At 40.3% G+C, this 17,391-nt stretch overlaps 1 protein-coding gene across 3 annotated transcripts in view; it reads left to right on the plus strand.

Annotated features, from left to right (window-relative positions):
- GRK3 (G protein-coupled receptor kinase 3) overlaps positions 1-17,391 on the plus strand; it is a 368,299-nt gene that overhangs the window by 71,230 nt on the left and 279,678 nt on the right. For 2 of the 3 annotated variants that reach the window (XM_073582658.1, XM_073582659.1), the window contains exon 2: positions 226-302. The exons of the other annotated variant lie outside the window; for it this stretch is intronic. In XM_073582658.1, coding sequence (XP_073438759.1) covers positions 226-302 — 77 coding nt within the window. The remainder of the gene's footprint in view (positions 1-225; positions 303-17,391) is intronic. 3 annotated transcript variants of the gene reach the window in all.

A 17,391-nucleotide genomic window follows, 5' to 3' on the forward strand; every position in this document is an offset into this window, starting at 1 on the left:
AGACCACATTCCCTAAAAGTCAACCCCTCACGTAATCAGCTGGTAGGTGTAGGGAAAATGTCCTGGGGAACGAGGTGGTAGTAGAAACGTTTTTACTGCAGCTAGGCCTTTCGCGTAAATATCAATCGAACCTTCTTGATGATAGATTAGTAGGATGTTGCTAGGATAAAAATAATTTATCAAGTGCTCACCTCTGTAGTAACCTTTATCTGTCTTTACTTTCAGCATTCGAAGTGTGATGCAAAAATATCTTGAAGAACGAGGGGAGCTGACTTTTGACAAGATATTCAACCAGAAAATCGGTAAGGGAGCCGTTTGCTTACGAGGTGATGCGAGTTCTAACTAGGACTCAAAGTGTTTTTGTAATTTTTTTTTTTTTTTATTTTTATTTTTTTTTCCAGCTACAGTAGATCAAATCTGATTAGTGATGAAGAATAATGGTTTAGTGAGCTTCTTGTTGTATAGTATACAGGGCATTGAGTCTTCAGAGATGCTATATTGTAGCAGTTTATAGTGAAGAGAAGTTATTTAGATAGGCTTAGCCACTTTATATAGGGCATGATGATCCTTTTATTAATGTAATTTTATACCTGGTTATATGCAAATGCATTTAATAGAAGAAATTTGAAGTTATAAGAAACATTACAGACTAAAGTAGACAAAGTGAGGACTCTCTTTAACCCTTTACCGACCTATTACGTACTGGTACGTCATATACCGGCTCCCTGATTTTTATGCGTGCTTGCATGCAGAGCTGATGGCCTGCTATGTATAGTTCAAGACATCGGACAATCGCAGGTTCAAGTCCCCGAAGGAGACTATTAAATACAGTAAAAAAAGTTTTTAAAAACGAAAAAATTCACAGATTCAAATCACCCTCTTTTGCCTTATTAAACATCAATTAAAATATAATAAAAAATACACATATTTGGTATTGCTGTGTTCATAAAAGTCTGACCCATTAAAATATAAAAAAAATTAATTCATCGGATTGTCATAATGAGAATTAAGTTTCTTGGGCCGCTACAACATTATGAAATGCAATAAGGTATCAGTAAAAATGTCAGCTCAAAGCACAAAAAGTAAGGCCTCACACAGCCCCATATCGCAAAAAATGAAAGTGTTTTGGGTATCAGAAAAAGGCCACACAAGAAAAGTGTTTTTTTTTTTTTTTTTTTGTGTACTTTGTGTTGTTTCATGTGCTATGTGTAGCACAAGAGATCAGATGACCGCAGATTCAAGTCTCCAAAGGAGACTATTGAAGCATGTAAAAAGTTAAGAGAAAAAAAAAAGTTTTATAAAATAAAAAAATATGAAAGTTCAAATCACCCCCCTTTTCCCCCATTCAAAATAAAACCATTAAACAAATAAAAAATACACACATTTGGTATCGCCGAGTTCATAATTGCCCGATCTATCAAATATCAAAATAATCCGTTTGCTAAACGGCGTAATGAGAAAACAAATTAAATGCCAGAATTGGTTGTTTTTTTTTGTCTCCACCACATTGCAATAAAATACAATGATGGGTGATCAAAACATCGTATCTATCCCAATATGGTATCAATATGTCAGCTCAAAAATGTTGCCAAAAAATAAACCCTCACCCGGCCCCAGATCCCAAAAGATGGAGACGCTACGGGCCTGGGAAAATGGCACCGTTTTTTTTTCTACACAAACTTTTTTTTTTTTTTTTTTACCACTTAAAAAAAATAAAAATGAACCTAGTGAGGTTTTCACCACTTGGTGCGCACTTGTATCCCCTGTTCTCCCCTGGATGTAAAATTGTGGCCAGGAGGCATTAATATGAGGTTGCACATGTGCCCCGACATCCCATTCATGTCTATGACTCTGGAGATAGTGCTGTTCTCAGCTGTAATTATCACTGTCAAGGACGTGGCTAGAGTGTCAGGGAACATATTGCTCCTTTTAACTCCTTCTGGGCATAGTCTTCTGGCTGGGGGCTGGTAACATAAGAGGATTGGTAGGGTTCCCTGTAACTGGTGGATAACCGGTATAGGTTGGAACAGTATGATTGTCAGGGTGAAGTTCATTATTGTAAGATTTACGTGGTAATAGGATATTTCTTTCTGATTCTTTGCAGGGCATCTCTTCAATTTACTATTATTTAAAATATTTGTGCATGTCTTGTTTCTGAATTTATAAACTGAGGTTTATTTCAGCTATTATTACAGATTCCAAGTGAAAATTGGCCAAGATGCTTATTTCATTTGGATTGTATCCCAGTAATACCATGGAGCTAAAATTAATCATATAGTTTTACATTTATGTTTGCAATCAAACGATTCTCTGAGTGTTTAGAAAGGAAGATCCCGAGCTATTCAGCTCGTTCTTATTGAAGCAATTCATCTTCTCGATTTATTCGTGTAATATGTGGGTAATTTGACCATGCTTCAGGCGCTCTGTGAAAAGCCATGCTTTTCCTGGACTCTATGGAGAACACAAACTGTGCTCGGTTTTATAGACAGGCAGAATACAAGTATGAACGTGCTTGGCTTAGACCTAGGAATTTGGTTGGTAAGGTGATAATCTCATAGGCTTTTTTGGAAAATAGTGGAATGTAGTTGACATTTAAGGAATATGTAGAGACCTGTGTAAGGTGTATAAAGCGCCGTAGCCGTGACCTTGCTTGTCATTACACCACGCTGAACTTCTAGACAATGCTTCCTATAGAAATCTGTGAAGAAGAATGGTTTCTGTTCCATTGCCTTGTCGGCTGCCATTGTAAATCTCTATGCCTGTTGTTGTGTCTATAAAGTGTAAATGCATTGATTGAATGGCACAGGCAGGAGCTGAAACAGTGCTAGAGCTCGCAAGCAAGTATTGCTTCATAGGTGTGTAAATGGCAAGATTGTATTTCCTGGTTAGTGTTTGCAGGCAAAACAGGCAGTAGCTTTGTGAAGAGTACAATTATATTATTATTTATGTGACTGAATGCTGATATCAGAAGAGTATGCCTACGGTGGGCTAAAAATATTCATTGGCACTGATGGCTGTGAAAGAATTGCAGCGCCCACATACCTAACATTTACTACTCACTAGTGGAAAAATACTTTACATTGGAGAAAACCACTGTAAACTCGACTGGCTAAATGCAATCTAATGTTGAATTGATTAGATGGCCTCATATGAGGAGTCTGCCTCTAAATAACAAAAATAGGTTTCTTGGTGAGAAAATCCTTTTTAAAGTGTGTACCTGTTGTTTCAAGTGACATTTCTGAATATGTGGTCTTATGAGTACTTTGGGAACAGGAAAGAAATTTTGACGAGTCCCAAAAAAAATAAAGTCCTCAAATTTATTTCAAATATTTTAAAAGATCATACAGGTTGGGGATACATGCCAGAAACACATTGAGATGTATCCCCAACCTGTATGATCTTTTAAAATATTTGTTAAAATATTTGAGAAAAATTTGAGGATTTTATCTAATTTTGGGACTCGCCAAAATTTCTTTCCTATGATAAGCCGCGAGTCACGACTATTGGCTGGAGACCCACTACTACTGATACATAATATAGGACACGGTGAGGCTATCTTTTTGTTTGTTATACTTGGGGAACAGTCTTTTAGGACTACATTAATTGCTTGCTCTAGTCACTAGAAGCTGCAGCAGCTTCTCCTTTTGTCTCTTTGCTTCTGTCTCCCTCCAGCTATTTTCCTCTCCCATCTCCCTAGACTTCTATAGGCAGCAGCTGTAACCTGATCCATCAGTAAACACAGATCTGAAGGCAGATTTTTGCTTTTTTTGACGGTAAACAATCAGCGCAGGGAGGCAAGAAGTGACTGAGAAGTGGAGAGACTATTATTTTTGTTTTAGTGCACTTCTGGTGATATGGCCCCCACGTCCTGTATATAAATCTACAGGGAAGAAGGGGCCATGTCTTAAAACTGGAGAGGCACAGGAAAGAAATATAAGAATTATTCCATTTTGACCAATTTTTTTTTTTTTTTTTAATTACATTTTTATGTAAGTGCCAAGTCTTTTTTTAAATGACTGCACTTAGTCAATGTGGTCAGTTACTGTATCTCTATCTTAAGCAGGTTTGACAAAACATTAATAAACTTTGCTTAGTGAGTGTGAGAACTTTTCCTAAAATATACGCTGTGTGTGTCACTGAAGGCCTCTTAACTAGAGATGAGCAATTTTGTTCGGATTTTGTCCCAGAGTCTGATTTTGACATATTTGTGCCATATTCTAACACTATTTGTGCCGAATGTATGTCTTATTTTCGGTTCTGAACATATTCGGTAATTTCTACTCCCATTAACTCTAATGACGTTCTGCTGTGTTCGACGAATATTGCAAAAACAATATTCGATTCCGATCGTATTCGGAACCGAAACCGAACAAATTCGCTCATCTCTACTCTTAACCAAACATACACTTAAAAAGGGTCATTTTGGCCTCCATTAGGCTGTGTCATGTCAGTATATCACTAAATATGAAGGAAAGGAATGATATAGAGTATTTCTTCCAAGTTTTTATCTTTTCCTGTACAGTTCCTTCCTTCAATACCACACAATCATAGTGAACACCTGACACATGCTTTACATAGGCTCTCTGATGAAGTCTGAAGGGTTTTTTTTTTTTATTTTTTATTTTGGCATTGGAAATTTTGGGAGGTGGATGTCACTGTAAGAAGTTTGTCAGAGGTCTCCCATAACACTATGTATTTCCTACATATCTTACAAACCGAAGCTCTTAAAACACCACTCCAGCTTTTTTTTAATTTCAGCACTGGGGTGGTATCACTAATGTAAGTTCCCTGCCCCTAGTAATATACTTACCAGACACCATCTTCAGCTGTTCCCGGTACATCTCCGATCCCACACCAGCATCTTGCTGTCAGTGTAAGTCTATGTGAGCTTCATTCTGTCCTTGTTCTGGCTCTGGTAGACTTGCATTCAGTAGAGCGTTACGGTTCCCTCCAGCACTCCAGTACTACTCCGGCAGGTCACAAACTGCAGAAGATGACCAGAGTGGCGCTGAGAAAAGATACTAGGGGCAGGGAACTTAGATTAGTGACACCACTCCGGCATTTTATTATTTTATCACTGGAGTGGTGCTTTAACTTTGTTTGGACAGGGTCTTAGAGTATTTATTATTCTGACTTGTATAGCACCATCATATTCCTTAGGGCTCACAGCCTAAATTCCCTATCTGTATATCTTTGGAGTGTGAGCTGAAATCCACGCAAGCACTGGGAGAATATACAAGCTCCCAAAATAAGGTAAGCTCACCTGAGTATAAAGATCATGATTGCACAGAAGCTTTGTAGTCTGGCAAGTCGCAGAAAAAGTGGAAGTTCCAGCAAGGTGAATAAGGACAGTCCAAAATGCGTCTATTTTTTTAATTTTTTTTTTATTGTTGGATTTGATTTTTTATGGCTTTTTCTATGATCAAGAAATTATCATTTTAGGAACTAACCTTGCCAGAACCTATTTTTTCAATATACAAACTCCTTGCAGATGTTTCCTTTGTGGGAACACAGGACCCCATCACTGCAGGGCTACAGTGCTAACCCCTGAGCCACCATGCCTCCCAGTATATAGTATTAGATGATGTTACACATTGCCTTTTCTTTTTCGGCATTGGTATACTAGATTTTGCTTTTACTTATTCTGACAGACCTCAGTTGCTACTGGGTTACCTGTAGTGTTTGGCCAGTCCTGTCTGACAATTACAGGCTTGTTTTTCTAGGCATTAGAGTGAAATGTTGTAACCAAACATGTTCTGAATGTTATAGCAGATGGCAAATGGCCTGTGCAGTTGCTTTCCAAGTAGTAGTTTTGTTTTTTTTCCTCTCCTTTAAGGTGGGGGTGAAGTGTATAACTGAATACATGTTGTTCCAGTTTGTTCTTTCTGTGAAAGCCATGTATTATATATAACCTGATTATTGCGATGACTTGTTTGTGCTGCAGACGCTGTAAAACTTCATTTATGGCGCTCGCATCATTTACATGTCTGTTTCTAGTCCCCTGTGACAGATAATTTGACGATACGTAAGACAAAGGTGTCATTTTCTTATCGGATATTGGCAGCAGAATCATTTCATTGGGCATGGTGGGCATTTTCATGAAATAAACCCATTCATCCTGCATGAAACTGATTTCTGTTTTACGTCTCCCATGTGTTTTCTTTATCTATGCTCTGCACAATTTATGTTTTGTGATTCATGTCCCTTGAAGGAATGTCCTGTGCTATATAATATTTATATCATCTGCACACTGGTGGAAAAATCTGTAACTCAATCTAATAACTGGAAGCCTTCGCGTTCTCACCTAGTCCTGTGTTTTGTAACAATCTTGCCTCTTGCGTACACTGTTTTCTGTGCGCACGGTACGGACCCCAAACCTGAAATTTATTTCATGGCTCAACCGTGGCTAGCAAGAAACAAAGTGTTCAGTCGTTCATCATTTTGTGTCCTAATTGTAGAAAACCCCTCAGAATAAATGCTCATGTGTTTGTCTGCATATTTGGATGGCATATTTCTGTGCCTGTGTGTTTAATTATTAACCGCCTGTGATCATTTTACAATCGATTGTGCCAGCTGGTGCGATCATACCTAGTGATAAGGGTGCCGGATGGACGAGGTTTTTAGTGGTCAGCGCCGGCTGATGCTGCTCTTATATTGCACAGAAGCACAAGTGCTGCACATTATTAGCCGAGTTTCACGAATTGCATTAAATAAGTCTGTATTCTCTTGGATACATTAAAGCACCACTCCAACATTCTTTTTTATTGGAGCACTGGAGTGGTGCCACTAATCTAAGTTTTCTGCCCCTGTTTTCATCCTTACTAGCCGCCGTATTCGTCTTTTATCAGCTCTACTCCGGTCGGTCTTCTGCAGGTTGTGACCTGCTGGAGCGTTCCAGTGTTTGATGGGCGACTTGGAAGTCACTACTCAATGTAAGTCTATGAGAGCTAGAATGAGGCTCTCATACACTTAAATTGAGAGTTTGTGACCGTTGGATGGCGCCGCGGCGCCAGGAATAGTTGAAGACGGTGGATTGTGAGTATAATAATAGGCTCAAGGAACTCACATTAGTGGACCACTCCAGCCCTGAAATATAAAAAAAGCATTAGTGGTGCTTTAACACTAATGGCTACATTTTATCTTGTTTTTTTTGTAAATGCACAATCACATCTAACAGTGTGCAGCCGGCTAAGCAGTCGCGCAACAGAAGCAAGTGTATTGCCTTGTCCAATATTTATAAGTAGTCTTCGCAGCTGTCCCGTCCAGCGCCCAGTTTCGTCTATTTATTCATTTTACTCACTTATATAACGCCATTACTTCCACAGCACTTTACAGACATTATCATCACTGTCCCCGATGGGGCTCACAATCTAGATTCCCTATCAGTATGTCTTTGGAGTGTGAGAGGAAGCCCACACAAACACAGGGAGAACATACAAACTCCCTGCAATCCACGTGTATTTATTTATAGGGCAGGAGGTTATGGACAGTCCTGTTACAATAGTACACAAAGTAACAAATGTACATTTATTAAGTACGGTATATTTATAAAAATCTGGACTTTTGAAATTTAAGATAAATTATGTGAACAAAATATACGGTATATTAAGGAACAATTTAAAAATTGCTGTTTTTCTGCATTAGAATAATGTTATACCTTAAACAAAGCATAGCCAAGTATTCCCAATAATAAGTTACTGCTGACAAATAGAAGACCCAATACCGCTTGGGTCCTTGGTTGCCCCATTGTTGTGTTTGCTCCTGTTCTAGAGTTTTTACAAAGAGTTATTCACTGGTCTCTTGTGTATGTTTATCTTTTATATTGCACATCTATGTTGCTGTATTTTTTTATTCTTTTTTTTAGAAAAGAGGTGTGTGAGAGCTGTCCATTTTTTTTTTTTTTTTGGTTGCAGGCCTGGACACAACATGGACAGTTCCAGTGATGCTTCTTCCGCCCTGTCTTATTCCACATACATTATTAAACCTCTGTTCTCTAGTTCTTTTGTTCCTTGGATAATTCGTTTTGTGACTTTCCACCGTCAAAAGAATGTCATGGCAACATATCAGGCAACCGGTAATTGTACTTTAATATTTTGTAAGGGAACGATTTCCTGTTGGCTATTTAAAGCACCACCCTGTCTGTCTGTGAAAAGGGCATGGCTGTGCTTTTGAAGCAGTCTGAGATCTGTGATGTTGCGGTTCTGGATTGTCTCCTTAGCGAGACCTTGATAGTATTCCTTCTCCTTTCTATGGTTACTGCTTACATTCTAGATTTTCACACCAGTCATCCATAGACACCACACAGCCACAGCTACTTCTCAGTTTATTTGCTTGCCTTGTGTCATTTTTTATGTTTATTCGCTTTTCTAGTCAGTGATTTTTTTTTTTTTTTTTTTTTACATATACTATCTTAACCTTTACACCAAATAATGCAATCATTGGTCAGATTTACCATGTCACTGTTTGAATCTTTGTATGCAGTCCTTTACATTCATGGGTGCTAAGCCCATAGTAGACCATCAAATCTTGACATAAACAACTTCAAAAGGCTTATCCACTTGATTTCAAGTGTCAAATCTTTTTTGTTATCATTCCATTAAAAGGCATAAAATGGCGTTCACCATGAGTAAAAGACTGACAAGTTTCGGGCGTACATAGACTATGACAAAGGAGAATCTGTACACCACAAACACGTCGGTCTGTTATTCATGGTGAACGCCATTTTAGGCCTTTTAGTGGTGTCCTAATTAAGAAGTACTGCATAAAATGCCTGTGCATTAGTATTCTGCTCAGGATTCAGGAGGCATTCCTTCTTGGTGTATATGGACATAGCCAGGGAGTTTCCTTCTGTCATTTCCTCTACAATATGTTGCTAGCCTGGAACACCAATGTAGTACACTACTGACTATGTTCCCTTCACCCATAACCTTGCGTTCGTCTGTCTTTTCGATGCCACAAACCATTCTATTCTGACAGCACGCAGATCACTTTTAGATCAAATTTGCTTCCATCTTTTTCCCTTTGGCATCCGGCTCACAGGCCAGTCTGCAGATATTTGGGAATGAGACATTGTGAAAGTGTTGGATTTTTTAGCTTGGTTGATTTAGGGGACAGATGCAACATATATTGCATTCTTATCTTCGTATAGCTTTTCACTATAAAAGGTAAGGAAATAGAGTTTTTGGCAAAATATTGCACAATTGTTCGAGCTGTGTAATATTATTCCTAGATCCTGCAGCCAACACAACCTCATTTTTTTTTTTTTTTAGTTCGGAGACAGTATTGATGCTTTAGGCCTTATCGTCCTTTGATTGGAGGTATGGAAGTTAATACTAGATCTTATCTGTTGTGCAGTGGATCCTGAAATATCCCATTGTCTTCAGTTAATTTCTGTATTTTTTTGTAGTCTACACTATTCCAGCTTATCAAGTAATAGAAACCTGACACACACCACATTAATTGTGAGCTACGGCTGGTTTTCATTCATTCCCTATTCAGATGAGGCTGGTTTGGCACATGGTGAGGTAGGACATGTAGTGGTTAGGGACCATCCACATAATAGGGACACCTTGCCGTGGTTGGATGGCATTTTTTGATTAAAAAGCGCAAAGTCAAATAACTTCCGTTTTTGACGTTTCCGTCAATATCGCAATTCATGTATTCATTAATCGCAGTGTGGTGACGCATCATGTATGTATTTCACTGTCTTGTATGTCACGCAATTTGTATAAATTTGATTAGTGTTGTAAAACGATGGTAATTGTGCCAGGAGGTACTTTGCAAAACAAAGATTTGTGATGTAAAGATTGGTTGGTTGAAGGAGGATGGGGAGAATATTCTGGAGTAGTATGAGGGGAAACCACAGCTTACATACATGGTCATCTATGATCTGCTGCTCTCTGGGTGACACCCTTCACTGTTTCATCCTTTGAGGTTTTTATATTCTCTTGAGTCCCTCAGACCACAGATCCAACATCTAGTCTTCAGTTTAGAAACAAAGAGCATTGAAGATACACTATGAGGGATACAAGGTTAATGGTTTGACTCTAAAGATAGAGGAATATGGTTGTCATTTTGGAATATTGAGGGTGCCAAGTGGTAGGATCAAACATCCAAGTATTAGAAGAGATGAACCACGCCACTCCAAATCTTAACTTGCAATTCATTAAATGTGTTATTAGGTCAGCAGAGCAAAAAGTAGGTACAGTTGGAACATATACTATATAAAAAGACACATAAGAAGTAAGCTGGCTCCTTGCATCTTCTCGCCCAACCACTTGCACCAGTGGCCCATTTCCATCACATCTCCTCCAGTCCCTTTCCCCTGCTGTCACCCCTCACTTAACTAAGATATTTAACCTCTCTCTCTTCTGGTATCTTTCCCTCCTCATTTAAGCATGCCATCATACATCCACTACTTAAAAAAACATCTCTCGACCAAAACTGCCGTTAACTATAGACCTGTCTCTAATCTTCCCTTCATCTCTAAACTCCTGGAACTCTTGGTTCACTCCCGTCTTATCCGCTATCTCTTTGATAACTCTCTTCTCGACCCTCTCCAGTCCGGTTTCCGCTTTTTACACTCTACTGAAACTGCCCTCACTAAAGTCTCTATTGATCTACTAACATCTAAATCAAATGGTCACTATTCCATGCTAATTCTCTTGGATCTCTCTGCAGCATTCGACACTGTGGATCATCAGCTCCTCCTCACTATGCTTCGTTCCATTGGCCTCAAGGACACCATTCTCTCCTGGCTCTCCTCTTATCTCTCTGACCGTTCCTTTACTGTATCTTTTGCTGGTTCCTCCTCCTCTCATCTTCCCCTTACTGTTGGGGTTCCTCAAGGATCAGTCCTAGGCCCCCTCCTCTTCTCCTTGTACACTGCCCCTATTGGTCAAACAATCAGTAGATTTGGTTTCCAGGACCATCTCTATGCTGATGACACCCAATTATACGCTTCTTCTCCTGACATCACGCCAGCCTTTCTAGAAAACACCAGCGATTGTCTAAACGCGGTGTCTAACATCATGTCCTCACTATATCTGAAACTGAACCTGTCAAAGACTGAACTCCTTGTGTTTCCTCCCACTACTAATGTACCTATACCCGACATTGCCATTTCGGTGTGTGGTTCCACTATTACTCCCCAGCAACATGCCCGCTGTCTTGGGGTCATACTTGACTCCGAGCTTTCCTTTTCCCCCCACATCCGATCACTGGCTCGCTCTTGTTATCTGCACCTCAAAAACATTTCTAGAATTCGACCTTTTCTTACTTTTGACTCTGCAAAAACTCTTACTGTTTCTCTTATTCATTCTCATCTCAACTATTGTAACTCTCTTCTAATCGGTCTCCCTCTTACCAAACAAACTCTCCCCCCTCCAATCTGTCTTGAATGCTGCAGCCAGGATCATATTCCTCGCCAATCGTTACACCGATGCCTCTACCTTGTGCCAGTCATTACACTGGCTACCCATCCACTCCAGAGTCCAGTACAAACTTATTACCCTCACCCACAAAGCTCTCCATGGCTCTGCACCACCCTACATCTCCTCTCTTGTTTCAGTATACCACCCTACCCGCGCCCTCTGTTCTGCTGATGACCTGAGGTTAGCATCCTCAATCAGAACCTCCCACTCCCGTATCCAAGACTATACACGTGCTGCACCAATTCTTTGGAATGCACTTCCCAGATCAATACGATTAGTCCCCAATCCCCACAATTTTAAGCGTGCCCTGAAAATGCATTTATTCAGACTGGCCTATCGCCTCAATGCATTAACCTAATCTGTCCCTGTGTGGCACAGTCAAAAGTTTTACCATAACCAGGTTCCCCGCATCATGTTCCCACATGCTTTATGCATCCATTAGCCCTCTGTCTGTACTGTTACACACTTAACATTATGGCTGGTCCATACAATCAGGGCAATTGTTACCACCCACCTTTTGTGTCTACCTTTTTCCTCATAGATTGTAAGCTTGCGAGCAGGGCCCTCATTCCTCTTGGTATCTGTTATGATCTATGTGATTATTGTTATGCTGTAATGTCTATCGTCTGTACAAGTCCCCTCTGAAATGTAAAGTGCTGCGGAATATGTCGGCGCTATAGAAATAAAATTTATTATTATGATTGTTTATCTCAATATCTGACATGAAATCAGAATAAACCTTTCCCGTTTTCGGTCAGTTAGGATTACCAAAATTATTAATATTTGCCAAATGCCAGAATAAGGAGGATGAGAATGTTTTAAGGGATTTTTATTACTTACTGCAAAGTCAAAAGTTTACATACATATTTCATAAGTATTTGGAACCATTGCCTTTAAACTGAATGACTTGGGTCAAACGTTTGGGATATCCTTCCACAAGCTTCTCACAATAGTTAGTCGGAATTTGGGCTCTTTCCTCCTGACAAAACTGGTGTAACTGATCCAGGTTTGTAGGTCGCCTTGCTCGCACCTGCCTTTTCAGCTTTCCCATGCATTTTCAATAGGACTGAGATCAGGGCTTTGTGATGGCCACTCCAAAACACCTTGACCTTGTTATCCTTAAGCTACTTTGTTACCATTTTGGCAGTATGCTTTGGGTCATTGTTCATTTGGGAGACCCATTTCCACCCAAGCTTTAACTTGCTGATGTCTTGAGATGTTGCTTCAGTATTGCCACATAATCTTCTTTTCTCATGATGCCATCTATTTTGTGAAGTGCAGCAGTCCCCCTGGAGCAAAACAACCCCACAACATAATCCTGCCACCACCGTGGTTCACAGTTGGGATGGTGTTCTAGGCTTCCAAGCTTCTCCCTTTTTCCTCCAAATGTAACGATGGTCATTATGCCCAAAAATTTCAATTTTAGTTTCATCAGACCACAAAACACGTCTTCCAAAATTAAGGTCTTTGTTCCAGTGTGCATTTGTAAACATTGATCTGGCTTTTTATGACTCTTTTGGGGTAAAGGCTTCTTCCTGGCAGAGTGGTCTTTCAGCCCATGTTGATACAGTATTTGTTTAACTGTGGATATTGACACAATTTTACCAACTTCCGCCATCTCCACAAGGTCTTTTGCTTTTGTCCTGTGGCAACTTTGTATCTTTTTTATCTTGCATTTTCTACAAAAATTATTTTGTATTATGGTATGTACTTCCATGTTACTGATACAACTTTCTTTAATACTTATATAATGATGACATATTCAACATTTTCTTAAGCATAAACATAATGAGATTAATGAAAACTGCCTAACAGACAAGTAAACTTTTAGGGTATGTGCACACGCTGCGGATTCTGCTGTGTTTCCGCAGCGTTTTTGGCTCTGCAGAAACGCAGCAGATTCTGCTGCGTTGTACAGTACCTTTATTTCCTATGGAAATAAAAAAAAGCTGTGCACATGCTGCGTTTTTTTCCCACGCGGTTTTGCTGCAGTTTACAATCCGCAGCATGTCAATTGTTTGGTGCAGAAACGCTGCAGTTTTACACCTCATCCATTATGAGGTGCAAAACCGCAGAAAAAACGCAGATAATCCGCAGAAAAACCGCAGCACTTTGTCCTGCGGATTTCCTGCGGTTTTCTCTACAAAATCCGCAGAGACTAAAAACTACGTGTGCACATACCCTTACTGCCCATTTTAACCAACCACAGCGCAGTGTAGATTTTTCTAGGGTACTATGAATGTAGGTCTATACGTACCAGAATTGCTGTTGAGCTTAACTGTAAAATACATTGGCCGGCCAGTGGGTGAGATATTCAGATGCATTGTCAAATTTTAATTCTGCGTTTTGTCATTTTTTTTGAGACCTATTGATCGTGGATTTGTTAGAGATTTTCCCGAACAGATTTCAATGGGTAAGAAAAAGTCTACAATAAATTCATAATATGTATTATTACAGATTGTAAAACTTTGCATATGCATATTTTACTATTAATGTCTACTGAGGTTAACAAAGATGGAATGATCAGGAGGTAAGATGATGGACAGCTGCTGACTGCCAGTCTGCTCCTGGGAATGGTTTAACGTCTCCGCGCTAACCAATGAGGGTGTTGTGGGAGGACGCGCTGCAGATAATGGCTACTTCTAGCAGCTTGGATTGGCAGCAGACTTTGAGGGTGGAATTTCAGCACCTGGGACACATCAGATTGTTTTGTGAAGGTTCCACAAGACCTTGATGTGTACAAGACTACAAGAAAGAAATCTGACATGTGGAGCTACTAAGCAGCACTGTCGTTATGATCCGCAACAAAGAAATCAGTCTGACTACATGCTTTTTCAAACACTTATTGTAAAAAATTAAATGGAATCGGTCATCAGGTTTGTTCCATCAAAATTGAGAGCGGCATAGTGTAGGGATAGAGACCCTGATCCCAGTACTGTCACTTACTGGGCTTTTTGTAGTTGTGCTAATATTACTTTTTTATCATCAGGAGTTCATTAGAGGGCTAGTAAATGTGTCTGGTAGTCAAGCATATTCATGAGCTTGTATAACCCCACCCACACCACTGATTGGCAGCTTTCTGTACAGTGTTCACGCAAAGCTGCCAATCAGTGGTGTGGGTGGGGTTACTGTTAGATCTGCAGCAGATAAAACTGGCATTTTGTCAAAATGACAGCAAGCAGCTCAGTAAGGGTACCGTTACACCTAGCGATGCACCAGCGATCCCGACCAGCGATATGACGCGGTCAGGATCGCTGGTGCATCGCTAGGTGGTCGCTAGTGAGCTGCCACACAGGCAGATCTCACCAGCGACATCGCTGGGGACGGGGGTCGCTACTTACCTGTCAGACGCGGCGATCCTGCGTCCTCCCGCCCGGCTCCACGCGTCGCTCGTCGGCGCCACAGGAAGCGCCGCAGGAAGTGACCGACGAGGAATGGTCCAGGAGCTTCTCGCGCGATCAGCGATAACCAGCGGGGGAGCCGGTCGGAGGTAAGTATCACATGCAGCGATATCTCTAGCAATATCGCTGCAACGTCACAAAATCGGTGACTTTACAGCGATATTGCTAGCGATATCGCAGTGTGTAACGGGGGCTATAGTGATACATTACTGATATTGGGGACTCTGCCCCTACATTTATGCAGCACTCGGATTAGGAAAACATTTGCTGACAGATTTCCTTTAAAGGAAAATCTAGGCTTTGATCCTGGATTATACAGCCATTTTGACATGGATTTTCTGTGTAAATACACCAGTCTAATCAGGCCTAAGAGATCTATATAAAGGAAGAGTCAAACTGCCGTATAACTGACGAGGATCGCAATGCTTGGACTGGCCGGCAGCTCTCCCAACCCGCACATGATGGCATGTATTTAATTGCAGATGTCACGCTTACATTGGGAGAGCTGCCGGTCAGTCTGAGCATTGCGTTGCGATCCTCATCAGAGTCTTACACCCGTCTGACTCCTCCCTAATAATGTGTACCTTTTGCATTCTGAAATACAGCAACAGATCCTCTTTAACAGTGAAAATTCAGATGGGACACGATGGGCAAACAAATGACTTTTCATAGCCCTTGCTAAAATCCTCCGTGTGTATAATGCTTGGGTCTCTGTCGGCACAATACGGGGTTTTGGAAGTAATGCTCAGACCATGGCGGGAGTTTATCATTGTAAAGCGCAATCTCATTTAGTAGTTTTCTGAATGTTTTCTTTGCTGTGTGAGTCTTTGCTGGGCAGGAATTGTTTTGGGCTGTGACTACATTTTTGGCAGCTCAACAGTTGGTGAAAGCGTTAATGCAATATCCACAAATTATAAACTTGGATAACTCTTAATGTTTATAACCCTGTAAAAAGCGCGAGGAGGATTAGTGTTTACATGACATGGAAGAACTGCAGCGCTGATGGCTTCCTCTGACATAATGATTTTCTGCACCTCGGACTGTGCTTTGAGAATTAAGCATTTCCTAATAAGAGCGTCTTAATGAGGAAGCGTAGCTGGTGCCTGAACAGAATCGATCGACATCATCCACTTCTCTCTGCTGCCTTATACCATCCTGTGATCACTCAGAAATGTGTGGGGGCCCCTATAGTTGCATCTAACAATACGGCAGATCCCAACCTGAGATGACATCAGCCAAGACCAAGCTGTCATTCTGTCAGTATGTGAAAGCCTGCATTGGATGGAAATAATCGCTATAACCTTTTTGGGTAAATGCATTGCACACAGTATGTATTTGGTGTGGATGATCCATTCCGATTTGCGTGCCAACACTCGTTATACGGTACTAGCGAAGTTTCAGAATTTTAAGGTTCAAAGAAGACACAAGTTCATTGGGTGCAACATGTGGACCAAGAGAAAGGCAAAAACCTCAAGGAGGCTGATGTTGATTGCCGCATATTAAGGGAAAAATTCCTTGCCGTCTCCATAAGGCAATCAGTCTAGATCCCTGGAACAATGTCCCATCACAGAATCTAGTGCTCATAACTAGTGATGAGCTAGTATACTCCTTGCTGGGCTTTTCCCGAGCATGCTCGGGTGTACACAGAGATTTAGTTTGTGTCGACGTAGCTGCATGATTTGTGGCTGCTAGACAGCCTGAATACATGTGGAGATTCCTTAACAAACATGCATTCCACACATGTATTCAGGCTGTCTAGCAGCCACAAATCATGCAGCTACGGCGACACAAACTAAATCTATGAGCACACCAAAATACTCGGAGGAAACCCAAGCATGCTAGGAAAAATCTGAGCAACGAGTATACTCGCTTATCACTTTGAGTTTGCTGACCACCTAAGTCTGTTTCAGTGACAGTTTTATCCAGTATTTAGTACATAATTGCACTTTGTATTTTCTCAGCCAAAGTGTATGAACATTAACCCCTTAACGTCTGGTTTTCTCTTTTTTTTTTATTTTTTTATTTTTTTTATTTTCCTGTCCACATAACCATGTAAAGGCTTGTTTGTTTGCTGGACAAGTAGTGCTTTTTAACCCCATTGAGACTTAGCCCTTTTTCGTTTTTGCATTTGCTTTTCACTCCCCGTCTTCCCAGAGCCTTAACTTTTATTTTTCAGTCATTATGGCCATGTGAGGGCTTTTTTTTTTTTTTTTTTTTTTTTGGCGGGACAAGTTACACTTTTGAACGACGGTTTTACCATATCGTGTACTCAAAAACGGGAAAAAAATCCAAGTTTGGTGAAATTGCAAAAAAAAAAGTGCAATCCCACAACGGTTTTTTGGATTTTTTTACCATGTTCACCAAATGCTAAAACCGACTTGTGATTATTTTTCTCTAGGTTATTAAAAGTTCATAGACACCAAACATGTCTAGGTTATTTTCTTTATTTAAGGGGTGAAAAAAAATTCAAAGTTTGTTTTAAAAAAACAAACAAAAAATTGCATGATTTTCCGAGACCCGTAGCGTCTCCATTTTTTGTGAATTCTGGTTGCGTGAAG

Source organism: Dendrobates tinctorius, unplaced genomic scaffold (genome assembly GCF_039654945.1).
Source record: "Dendrobates tinctorius isolate UK_male_01 unplaced genomic scaffold, ASM3965494v1 ptg000073l, whole genome shotgun sequence".
NCBI lineage: Eukaryota > Metazoa > Chordata > Amphibia > Anura > Dendrobatidae > Dendrobates > Dendrobates tinctorius.